Source organism: Solanum stenotomum, chromosome 7 (genome assembly GCF_019186545.1).
Source record: "Solanum stenotomum isolate F172 chromosome 7, ASM1918654v1, whole genome shotgun sequence".
NCBI lineage: Eukaryota > Viridiplantae > Streptophyta > Magnoliopsida > Solanales > Solanaceae > Solanum > Solanum stenotomum.
The window spans coordinates 10142097-10154719 of record NC_064288.1 but is presented as its reverse complement, the minus strand read 5'-3'; the positions used below and the strand labels follow the sequence as shown (position 1 = coordinate 10154719).

The 12623-nt window shown below is 32.1% G+C and overlaps 1 protein-coding gene and 1 long non-coding RNA gene across 2 annotated transcripts; one reads left to right on the top strand and one right to left on the bottom strand.

The window, feature by feature from the left end:
- Nucleotides 1-260: 260 nt before the first annotated feature.
- Nucleotides 261-3908, bottom strand: LOC125871670 (pantoate--beta-alanine ligase). The gene is made up of 4 exons (XM_049552308.1): nucleotides 3252-3908; nucleotides 1199-1312; nucleotides 863-994; nucleotides 261-432 (listed from the first exon to the last, which is right to left on the bottom strand). The coding sequence occupies exons 1-4, from the start codon at nucleotides 3831-3833 to the stop codon at nucleotides 316-318; spliced, it is 945 nt and encodes a 314-aa protein (XP_049408265.1). The 5' UTR covers nucleotides 3834-3908; the 3' UTR covers nucleotides 261-315.
- Nucleotides 3909-5131: 1223 nt separating this feature from the next.
- LOC125871690 (uncharacterized) lies at nucleotides 5132-9051 on the top strand. The gene is made up of 3 exons (XR_007447032.1): nucleotides 5132-5332; nucleotides 8536-8602; nucleotides 8748-9051. It is a non-coding gene; the product is annotated as an uncharacterized LOC125871690 (long non-coding RNA).
- The last annotated feature ends 3572 nt before the right edge of the window (nucleotides 9052-12623 follow it).

Sequence of the window (12623 nt, the reverse complement as noted above, 5' to 3'; positions counted from 1 at the left end):
TCAGTTAATATGATTTACTTTCATATTTAGTCGGTCCAAAAAAGAATGACACATCTATAAAATAATTTAACTTTAAAATACTCATTTTACCCTTAATGAAATGATTTATAGCCACACAAATATTTATCACTTATTTTAGACCAAAATTTTCTAAAGTCTTCCTTTTTTTCTTAAACTCTGTGTCGAGTCAAACTAACTCATATAAAATGGGAGTATAACTTTTCATACCTTTATATAAGTATAAGCAAATTTCTTTGAGGAAATGTCATTGCAAACCAAGGTAACTGTATATTTAGTGGCTCCATGCATCTCAATTTATACATCTATTTCCATGTTGTCAATAAGCCTGACCTTTCCAAACCATACTGCTACACAAAATACAACTGGTCTCTTGATTGTTTCCACTGGCTCTAAACTTTCTTGATCCACAATCTGAAGCAAGGAAGGTGTCAGCAATGAGGTAAAACAAAACCAACAAATCGGAAAGAAACCTTTTATCTGTATTGATGATGACCTTCATGTTGCTAAACAAAAATATTGTGGAACTTTGCACAGGTTCATGTCCGGATAAAGCTTCCAAGACGCTAAACATACCAAATACTGATAATGTGTCTACTAGTTCAAGAGGGTAGTACAGGAGAAGTGGTGTGACTAGAGAGCTTTATCATGTTACTCGCTCCTTAAAAAAGCCGATGTATGGTACTCCATGTATTTCTATTGGTAAATATATGTTACAGCTAGAGGACCTTGAAAGCACAATTGGCAAGATTATGCCACACTTCCTTAAGTAATTGAGTTACTAGTTGGTATATTCTGTTGTTTATATCTATATGAAAGACATTATTTTTCTTTAAGTTCTCACCTCAGCATAATCAACCGTTCCACCAGCTTCAGATATGGTAAGAATGGCAGTATTTATCAGCTCCCTGCAGTTGACCTGACCCTTTTCTGCTTCAACTTGTGCTCTAGACAGCGCACGACTAATTGATAAAGCCTGTAGAATAGTAGAACGAGCAAAAAGTTTCAATTAACACAGAAACCAGACTAATAAAGAGAACCTTAGTAGGAAATCACTTTTTACGAATGCATTATCCCAGATATTTTGATTCTGAATAAGCTTATGTTTGCATAATTAGTATATCTAAGAAGCAGGTTTTTATCATCATATATTAAGAGATAATGACAGCAGAAGAAGCACCCTTTGTCTGTCCGCAGGTGAAAGTTTCACATTACGGGAACTCATTGCAAGGCCATCATGCTCTCGTACTATTTCAGAACCAATCACCTTTATCCCAAAATCAAGATCTCGGACCTGAAATAGAATTACGTTGAGACTATCAATTAAAAATCACATCAGACTTCAGCTCTAAAGCATACTACTTGATTAAGACTAGCAAAGTAACAAAAACCAAGCAACATTTCAACATCTTCCTGATTAGCACTTTTACTTTCAGAGGGGCAGATATGGCCAAATTTAGGGGTGGCATTCAGTATTTCCAAAGTTTGGTTTCCCTAATTCGGTATTCGGTAATTGAAAGTAGATACCAAATATTGAACTTTCAAAGTTTGGTCCGGTATGGTAAATTCCGGCACAGTAATTACGTATTGACAGGGTGGAGTATTTCAATTATCTCTTAACCCAGAATTCGCAAATTGATGCAGGAAGATATTGAATTTTCTATCTTCAATTAATCATCAAAGTCATAGGAAATTGAAAATGTAGAAAAATAATTTTGCATTTTTAGCCAATTCTTCAAATAGATCAAGCACCACCAAAACATCATTCATAATGACAAATATAGTGTCAAAGCTTCTAAATGCATCATTTGTTCTCTTCATAAGATCCCCAAAGATAACAACTTTCAGTACATGACTATCTGAGACACTCAACTCCCCTCTTAATACGAATCAAAAGAGCAAATAAACACATCATCAAAATCAAGCTATTGGCAAACAAAAAGTAAATGTTATTAACAGTCGTTGGAATAAAAACAAAATCCCTTTAACATAGTAGCATGTACTGATAGATGTTGTATATCGGAAACAACCTCTCTACCTCTAAGGTACTTGATAAGGTCTATGTACACTATACCCTTCACAAATCCCACCTTGTAGGATTACACTGGGTATGTTGTTGTTCTTGTTATACTGATAGATGTTAGATGGCCAAATACATAAGTTGCCCCTTAAAGTTGCCATGAATTTTCATTTTGACACCTAAACTAAAGCTTGTTCCTATTATACCCTTCAATACTAATTTATATGTGTCTATTGAACATCTAAGTCACAGTTTTTCTTTAAAATAAAGAATGTGCTATACAAACGCTCTGATATAAAAATGTGACCAAGAAATGACTGGCACATAAACAGTAGAAAAAAAGGTTCTTCTCTTTCCTCAAGTTGTGTATTTCAATTACGAAAACAAAATAGAAAATTTCAACCACGAAAACGCAATCACCTCTTCGGCGGTGAAAACAACGACTGCTGCTAAATTCGCCACCACCATCACTTTCTATTACATCCATCTCATTACCACCATCCATCCACACTTCAAGATCAACCACCAACATCAAACTCATCATTCATCATTCCACTCTCACACAACACCCCTATTCGCTGCACCATCAGCAACAGAGGAGGTAATATAACCCCCAGTCAACAGAGGAGATAAAGAAATTGTTGTCACGGGGGGAAAATTGAAGTTTTGGGTGACAAATGCTTACCAAAGTTGAAGAAATCAATAAATAGTAGTAACCCAAAAGTTAAGACTTTGATGAGCATCGCAAATCTGAACAAACTCCATCACCTCACTCCCTTCATTCACTTATTCATTTTGTTCCTTACACTGGATATACACCCTCATTGAATGATTGGATTTTCAAAAAATCAAATAAATTGGACCACAGTGCTTATAGCTAATTAAAAATAATAAAAATTGACCACAGTCCACATAGAACTGCTAAATCCGAAGAATTCTTAGATACAGCAAAGGGATTGTTGTGGCTATCTTTTGGGAGTCCATAATCAAAAATTATTAATGAGATAACATGTATCTTTTACCATAAAATTTACCACTTAGGAGTCGTTTGGTGTGAGTTATAAGGTATAATAATCACACGGATAAAATATTAGGCATACGGGATAATTAATTTGGGGATAACTTATAATACCTTCATCCAAACAGCTAGTACATGTAAAGTCATCCAACATTTCAACAGAAAAATCAAGAGAAAGTTTTTAGCAAATCTTACCATTCTCTGTATAATCCTCCATTGCTGATAATCCTTCTTACCAAAGACAACAACATCAGGCTCAACTATATTGAACAACTTGGTAACAACAGTAGCAACCCCTCTAAAGAAAACAGGCCTACTATTCCCACACAATCCCTTTTCCAATTTTTCAACTCTAACCCAAGTTTCATGCCCCATCCCTTTATCTTCAACACAAGATACCACCATTCCCTCACTCTCTTCTAAATTCCTCTCAGACCCATTTCCAATTTGAGAATTCCCATAGTCATACAGATTTTTGGGGTTGAATACAACATCAACCCCACCAGGTACAGAGTTGAGTTTCTCGATATCGCCTTGAAAATCAGATGGGTATGTTGAAAGATCTTCATTGGGTGAGAATTGACCTGGATTAACATAGATGGAGACAACTATAAGGTCAGCTTGATTGTGTGCATCTTGGACTAGGGAAAGGTGACCTTGATGGAGGTAACCCATGGTGGGTACAAAGCCAATTGTATTGCCTTGGCCTCTCATACTCCTTGTCCATTTTCTCATCTCATCCTTGTCTGTGATGATAATTGCTTCTTTAGCTGCCATTTTCGATTACCTCCAATTCCTCTTTGGTCAGCCGCCAGTAGGAGTTTTACTATCTCTTCACTCTATGAATATCCTTACTACCTATTCCATCTATATTCTTATAAATTTATTTGATATTTTAAAATAAAATTTTAGATATTTAAAAATTATAAATTATAATTTTTTTCTGTTTATATGATGGCAAAATATATTTAAAATTTTTAGTCAAAATTCATATAATTTGATTTTTAAAAATAGTTGAGGGTAAAACTTACTCGCACGTTTAAATTTATAGTTCATTTTATTTAATCTTAATTAATTAATATTTGTTTTACTTCATTAAATCACATAATAATAAAAATTACATTAATTTAATGTATGCGGATAAGTTTTTTCCTATATTTGGCAATGTCAAGCTGTCAACTTTACTAAAAAGATAACTTTGGGGAAAATATGATAGAGACCAATAAGAAGGTGGGATGTGCTGGCGGCTACAAAATACTCCCTCCGTCTCAATTGACAAGTCTAATTTTACGCGATATTTAAGAAAATAAGAAAAGAAAATTAATAGTTATGATTTAAAATAGTTTTTAGATATTTATAAAAATTATAAATTATTTTATCAAGAATAAAAGTAGAATTTAAAATTAAATTATTTCTAATTATAATAAGGTGACTTGCATATGAATTTTTTTTTTATCAAAATAAGTTATTATTTAAACTAATTCACCAAAATGATATATTTTTAATTTTTTTTATAAAACTAGTATAAACGAAATTCATAGTAGCATTTAAGGCTTTATTTGATTAAAAGATAAATTAACGGCATTAAATGAATATACGTTACTATCAATAACGATTTTAGGTTAAAATATACTCCCTCCGTCCCATTTTATGTGGCAACATTTGACCGGACACGGAGTTTAAGAAATAAATGAAGACTTTGAAATGTTTACCAAATTGCCCTTTAAAAAGTACACTCACTTTTCTCTCTCCTCATAAATGTATTGGAGTATTATTTTAAGATTAAGTGGGACCAACAAGGATAAAAGAGGAATTGCACCATTAAATACTTACCATATAAGGAAAGTGACATTCTTTTTGGCACTGACCAAAAAGGAAATGTTGCCACATAAAATGGGACGGAGGGAGTAACAGAAATCCACATCTCTCAACCAAACAATGCCATTTAGTTTTTATTACCTTCAATATTTCATTACCTTTCGAACCTACATATATAAACCCCTTTCAAATCTACTGCTGTAAAACTCAAGCCCTGCGCAAAAATTTCTCAGCCCTCACAATTTTGTTCCCGATAATTGGTGGATGAAGTGAAGGTGTGAAAGAACAAAAACACAGAAAGACAATGAATGGGTCAATACCTCATTTCGTGGATAAATGATAGCTCTTATATTTTAAAATCAATTTTGGGGCTTTCTTGTTTTAACAAGTTCCACGATAAATTACGGTTATAAATCTTCGGAAAAGCTTGGAGCCAAGTTAATTTTTTTATTTTTGAGGTATGCTTTTTTTTTCTTAAAAATAGTAGAAGGAATACTTGGATTTTAGAATTTCTATCTTTTCGTATTTATATCATTTTTGTAGAATAATGCTAAATAGATTCTGTCAAACAATTCTGATTCTTGTATGTTATGTATTCATTTAGAGGATTCATGCATGTTGTTGATGCAAAGAGAAATAATGAAAAGAGAAACAATGAAAAAATATATTTACAAAAAAAATGGAAGGGAAGACTATGACTATGAGGTTGACCTACAACCAGGCTCTACTAGCTAGCTAATCACTGTTTCTTGTTTCTATTTTCTTTTTTTAAAAAAAAGTGAAAAACAAGTTTCTATTACTCTGACTGCGAGTGTCTTGTATTAAGCTCCTTCTACTCTTCTCTAAAAATATATGTATTGATCCTGATATTTTAAGTTTAAATGGCAAGTGGGAGGAGAATAAAAAAGAATCTTGAAAATTGACGTAATATTGAAAATCAAATGACAAAATAAAGTAAAATTGAGTTTTTTTCTCCAAATTTTTAATGGCACGTGAGGTGACATTAGATTTGTGATTCTGTAAATTTGAAGTACACAAGAACATACATAAGTCAAAGAGTTACATATGTGACACTATCTAATACTCCCTCCATTTTATACTCCCTCCATCCCTATTTACTTGTCCATATTTCCTTTTTTGGTTGTCCCTATTTAGTTGTCCATTTTGACAAATCAAGAAAGGACAACAAATTTTTTCCTATTATACCCTTATTTACACTTCTTGAAAATTGTAAAAGTGTATGTTGTTTTCCTCCAATTTATTTCACTTTAATTCAAATAAGTGGTTGTAATTTTGAAGTGAAAAGTTGTCATAAGGGTAAAATTGTAACTTCACTGTGCTAATCATTGTTGCCTTAATCTGTGTGTCATTTCTAAAGTAGACAACTAAAAAGGGACGGAGGGAGTATTAAGTTAATTTTTGAGGCATTTTTCATTTTTCAAATTAACTTAATTGTTCAGTTTTCAAAACTATTTTTAAAGTGTTATTCCAATTTCACCCTTCATTAGTTAGTATTGAAATTAGTGATTAATTAATATATAGTTATTTTAATCATAAATTTGATAATAATTAATAAGGATAAAAATGGAAAACTATGTTCAATTTATGTCTTAATCTACTTTTCTTAAAGGGTGTGAAACACCTCAAAAATTAACTTAATATGGAATGGAAGGAGTAGATTGCAGCAACTAAAATTTCTAATACAAGAATCCGAACGTTGAAGTCTTAGTCACAATGTATCACTTACCTAGTCATATGCTAAACAAAATCTATAAGTTAAAAAATACACACAATAAATACAGGTGACATGTATATTATGTTGTAGAATGTTGTCAATTTAATAACTTTATTTTGATTTGCTTCTAATCTTTTGGATTAAATTAGGTTAATATTTAAGTTTACTTTCACCATGATCGTAGGATTTTGTCTGTGTTTTTTATTTTTATCAGGTACTTATATGACTGGTTATAGTGCATACCAACTGAATTCCGATCCACTTGAACCATATGTTTTAACTCAACAACTTACCCATAGGTCACATGATATAGGAGATGAAAGTGTTAATATGATTTTATATACGATAAGGTGTGATGGAAAATTTTGAAACCTCGTAAAGAAGTATCCCATCCATCCACGAGTCTTAGAATTGATTAAACTATCAGGATTATATGATGTTTATAGATCAAACCGGTCTATTGTTGATAGTAGCTTGAACACTTCACTAGTAGAGAGATGGCGTCTTGAGACTAATATGTTTCACTTTAGGACAAGTGAGACAACAATCACCTTGCAAGTTGTATAGAAGTGTTGTATGACTTACCTGTGAATGGTGATCTAGTACTTGGTAATGAGTCACGAGAACCATAGGGGATTGACAAAATTATATATATATAAGAGAACCTTAAGCCCACCTACGTGGCACCACCACAAACCAGAATTCTCTTTTAATTTGTTTATTTCCAAAACTAGTCTTCCCTTTTCATGAAAAGTTGTGACATTTATGAAAAATTGTGACTTTTATGAAAAGTTGCGACTTTAATGAAGAGTTGCGACTTTTATGAAAAATTGTGACTTTTTATGCAAAGTTGTGACTTTTATGAAAAGTTGCGACTTTAATAAAAAGTTGCGACTTTTATGAAAAATTGTGACTTTAATGAAAAGTCTCGACTTTAATGAAGAATTGCAATGTTTATGAAAAGTTGTGACTTTTATGAAAGGTTGTTACCTTTTATTCCAGGTTGTAACCTAGTATTTGTCAAAGATTATTAGATTTTATTCCACGTCCTAAAGACTGCAACTGAACTACACTTAATGCACACATGCTAGAGAAACTACAATTACCGGCAACACAAGATATGGTCAATCAAATAGCTAGATGTTACATGCTTTGGATGATTGTTGGTATGATGATGGCTAATACATTCGACAACTATTTAAAACTTATGTACCTTCATATGCTCGAGGACGTCAATGTAATTATATCTTATTAGATTATTAGGTTTTATTCCACGTCCTAAAGACTTCAACTGTAATTGCCTAAAGGTAACCACACTTAATGCGCACATGCTAGAGCAACTGCAATTACCTGACTTGACAACACAAGATATGGTCAATCAAATTAACAACAACCTAATAAGATCTAATTATTTAAAGCTTATGTACCTTCATATGCTCGAGGACATTAATGAAATTAGATCTTATAGTTGGGGTAGTGCGACCTTAGCGTGCTTGGATCGCTCTCTCGGTAGGATAACCAAAATGAGATAGATGGATTTATATCACTACTCTAGGTATACTTAATAACTACATCAATTATTTATTAATATTTCTTCTAGTTTATAAACTCCTAATTATACATTTATATGTTATGTTTAGATATGGGCATTGGAGAGAGTTACTGTCTTAAGACCTCATGTAATAGCACAAAGGGACATCAAAAATAGTTTTCTTGTTAGTTTACGTAGAGATCCACGTGCTACTAGATTGTTTGCACATTTTTGTTGGACCGATACCACCATGCATGTGTTGAAAGATTTTAGGGATGCACTTGATGCCATGACCGAGGATCATGTATGATGTTATATCGGTTTTGTTTTACTTTTCTATATATACATATATATATATATTGTAGCTGAAACTCATTTGTTTTCTCTTCATGTAGTTTAATTGGGAACCATATTCTGATGACTTAATTGAGAGTCTTCCTGACTATTGTCGCATGGGACAAGGTATATGGCATGTTAAAGTTTCAACTTTTTGTTGGGATGTCGTCAAGGTTTACTTGCATGATCAAGTTATGAGGCAGTTTGCATTGAAACAAATGATACCAACTTCATTTCTATTTGACGCCACACATTTTCACCATGATTGTAGGGGAAGACCAAATAAAAATTGAGAGTTAGAGCATGCGCAATGATTGCCTTTTTTGGAATCAGCAACTTCAATATATTTGTGATCCACTGGTCAATCATGAACCACTTCGATACGATGACCCTTACTTTACTTGGGTCGACGCGTCACTCGTATTGTTATTGGTAATCCTACTCAGCGTCCTCAACAACTAGAAGGTTATGTGTCAAATTCAACGGCATATGAAACAATGATATCTATTAGATCATATGTGTTCGTGATTTATCTTTTGGGGTTATACCAATGGCAAGGTGAATATTACTTGTTCTCGGAAATTTTGACTTGGAAAATTGTTACATATGTTTTTTCTTGGAATATATTACATAAGTGCTTTTGGTCTTTATTTGAGCATTTGTTATAAAAAAGAATGGAAACTTTAAGAACGTAAAATTTTTCATTCTTCTGTTTCCATTCTCGAAGACAGAAGGATTCTGTTTGCTTTTCATTTTTCAGTAACATTAACNTTTATTTATTTTGAAATATTTATATTAGTTATTAAAGCTTTAATTTTATATTAAATTAACTTTTAATTATTTTTTAATTCATACTAAGGGGACTTCATCCACCGTGGAGGAGAGCCCCATGACGATCATAGAGGATGTCGTTCCGACAGTTAATGAAGATCCCGATGTGACACAGGTTTATGTTATTTATTTATTTTGAAATATTTATATTAGTTATTAAAGCTTTAATTTTATATTAAATTAACTTTTAATTATTATTTAATTCATACTAAGGGGCCTTCATCCACCGTGGAGGAGAGCCCCACGACGATCATAGAGGATGTCGTTCCGACAGTTAATGAAGATCCCGATGTGACATAGGTTTATGTTATTTATTTATTTTGAAATATTTATATTAGTTATTAAAGCTTTAATTTTATATTAAATTAACTTTTAATTATTTTTTAGATTCATACTAAGGGGCCTTCATTCACCGTGGAGGAGAGCCCCATGACGATCATAGAGGATGTCGTTCCAACAGTTAATGAAGATCCCGATGTGGCACAGGTTTATGCTATTTATTTATTTTGAAATATTTATATTAGTTATTAAAGCTTTAATTTTATATTAAATTAACTTTTAATTATTTTTTAGATTCATACTAAGGGGCCTTCATCCACCGTGGAGGAGAGCCCCACGACAGTTAATGAAGATCCCGATGTGACACATGTTTATGCTCTCATTCGCAACTATTGCAAATGCCAAAGGTAATATTGAGCCGTTACCATCCGTTGCAATCGCAATCAATAACTTGATATCATATTTTCCATAGACATGTGTTCCGTCGATCGATATAACAGGACGACAAAACACAAACCCATCAATGCATGGTTTAAAAGTCCAGAACACATAGTTGAATACATCTTCAATGACATCGACACGCCGCTCTGTTTTCCATTCAACTATTGTTCCGGGATTGAAGTGTTTCAAAGCTTCCATGAACCTCGTCAACTCAGCAAAAGAACCCTCCCAAGTACCATAGATTTTTCAAAAGCACGCTTGCGATCAAGATAGGCTTTTCTTCTGCTAATCGAAATGTCATATGCTTTAAGAATGGCTGTTTGACAGTCTTTGATGGGAAACCTGAAAAGTAAAAATAATATTAATTATCAAATAAAAAATAAATATTTTCTTATTAAAGAAAAATCATCTAAGGATAAAATAGTACCTTGACGTTTTTTCTATATCAACACGGAGGATGTTAGCAATCATCTCAACATCCAAGTTGAAATGTCCATCGTGGCACGTACCCATATCACATGTATGTTCTTTAATGTATCTTCCAACTTTTCACATGTTAGTATGTTTATCATTAAAAGAACTTAGCCTAAATCGACATCTTTGTTCTACACGCCTGCAAACAAGTCGTCATAATTTCTTTGTCAATTTAATAACAAAGTACTCCCTCGCTATCTTTAAATGTAGAAGCTTAACTGCTCTCTGCAACTGCTTCTTTGAATTGAATAACATGCCTTTTTCAATATAAATAGCACCATTCATGAAATCTTCCGGTTCACACCACGTACGTTGTGATGAATATTCATCATGTGTATCGCCGAAGATATTTGGACCATCTGGGAGATGATCAAGATAAGGAATTTCATGATTACGAAACGAACTCATGGACATTGGTCTTGGCGACCGATTGGGCATTAAAAAATCATCATCACTAGATGATGCCTCAAATGGAACATATCTCCTGATTCCTCAGCATTAGGCAAATCATCACTATCACTAGCTGAAGGTGTGCCGTAATTTGGAAGGTCACGATCATCGATATTCACGGGATCAATGGGCTCATCTTGTGTGATATTTTCCCTATATATGTAAAAAAGTATAAATATTTATCTCATGCAATTAACTTACTTAAATAAAAAATCAAGTATTGTTAACTTGATTTGATCTATGTAGTCATCTGGAACCCTCAAAAAGTCGGTCAACGATTCGTCATTATAGATAATCCACTCTCCAAAATTTACTTGTCCTTGTGATAAAAATGAAGTAGGATATTTTCCGACTATAATCAAATTATAAACAGTACTGTTTATACCCATTCTTTTATAAATTGATGAAAGAAATTTATGATATCGGACATTAATTGAATATTTAGCATCGTGTTTGGGAGGACAATTATAATAAACGGTATTTCCGTCATGTATAATTTCGCCATCCCAATAAATCGAAACTCTAACTTTTGGTTTAGAAGACATTTTTTTTTTGAGATTGAAATGAACAAATATAGAAGAAAAGATGTTGTAGGTGCTATCAAATAGTTGAACGGATTCTTAAATAGAGATTGGAGGATTTTTTAGAATAAAAAAATAAAAATACAAGTGTAATAATTTTTTCCGTTTTTATGACATGTCAAATCAATATAATTGTATGACAAACACTGCAAAAACGTGATCCTCTTTGTAAAGTGGAATTTTTTCTTCCACTTTGTAAAGTGTAAGATTTTCTTCCATTTTATAAAGTGTAAGAAAAAGTTCCACTTTACAAAGTGTAAGAAAAAATTACACTTTATAAAGTGTAAGAAATAGTTTCATTTTATAAACTGTAGGAAATAGTTCCGTTATTTATTAAAATATACATGTTATGAGATTAACGGAAAACGTTTAGAATATTAGATAAAGTGGAATTTTTTCTTCCACTAAGCCTATTTTAGTTACTTACTAAAGTAATGGCTTATTTTGGTCATTTTTATATTTTTGTGGCTTATTTAGATTCCAGCTCCAGACTATGAGTATGAGGTTGACCTACAACCAGACTCTACTAGCTAGCTAATCACTGTTTCTTGTTACTATTTTTTTTTTTTTCAAAAAAAAAAGAAGTGAAAAACAAGTTTCTATTACTATAAGTGCGAGTGTCTTGTATTAAGCTCTCTCTACTCTTCTCTAAAAATATATATATTGATCCTGATATTTTAAGTTTAAATGGCAAGTGGGAGGAGAATAAAAACGAATCTTGAAAATTGACGTAATATTGAAAATCAAATGACAAAATAGAGTAAAATTGAGTTTTTTTTTCCAATTTTTTAATGGAACATGAGGTGACATTAGATTTGTGATTCTGTAAATTTGAAGTACACAAGAACATATATAAGTCAAAGAGTTATATATGTGACACTATCTAATACTCCCTCCATTTCATATTAAGTTAATTTTTGAGGCATTTTTCATTTTTCAAATTAACTTAATTGTTCAGTTTTCAAGACTATTTTTAAAGTGTTATTCCAATTTCATCCTTCATTAGTTAGTATTGAAATTAGTGATTAATTAATATTTAGTTATTTTAATCATAAATTTAATAATAATTAATAAGGATAAAAATGATAAAC

Bases quoted from the DNA above. Each gene is read 5' to 3' on its own strand.
- LOC125871670 (XM_049552308.1), bottom strand. From the start codon at position 3,833: ATGGCAGCTAAAGAAGCAATTATCATCACAGACAAGGATGAGATGAGA. The intron at 1,313-3,251 runs GTAAGATTTGCT...ATTCTATTTCAG, and splicing joins GGAGGATTATACAGAGAATG to GTCCGAGATCTTGATTTTGG. The intron at 433-862 runs GTGAGAACTTAA...TCCTTGCTTCAG, and splicing joins GAACGGTTGATTATGCTGAG to ATTGTGGATCAAGAAAGTTT.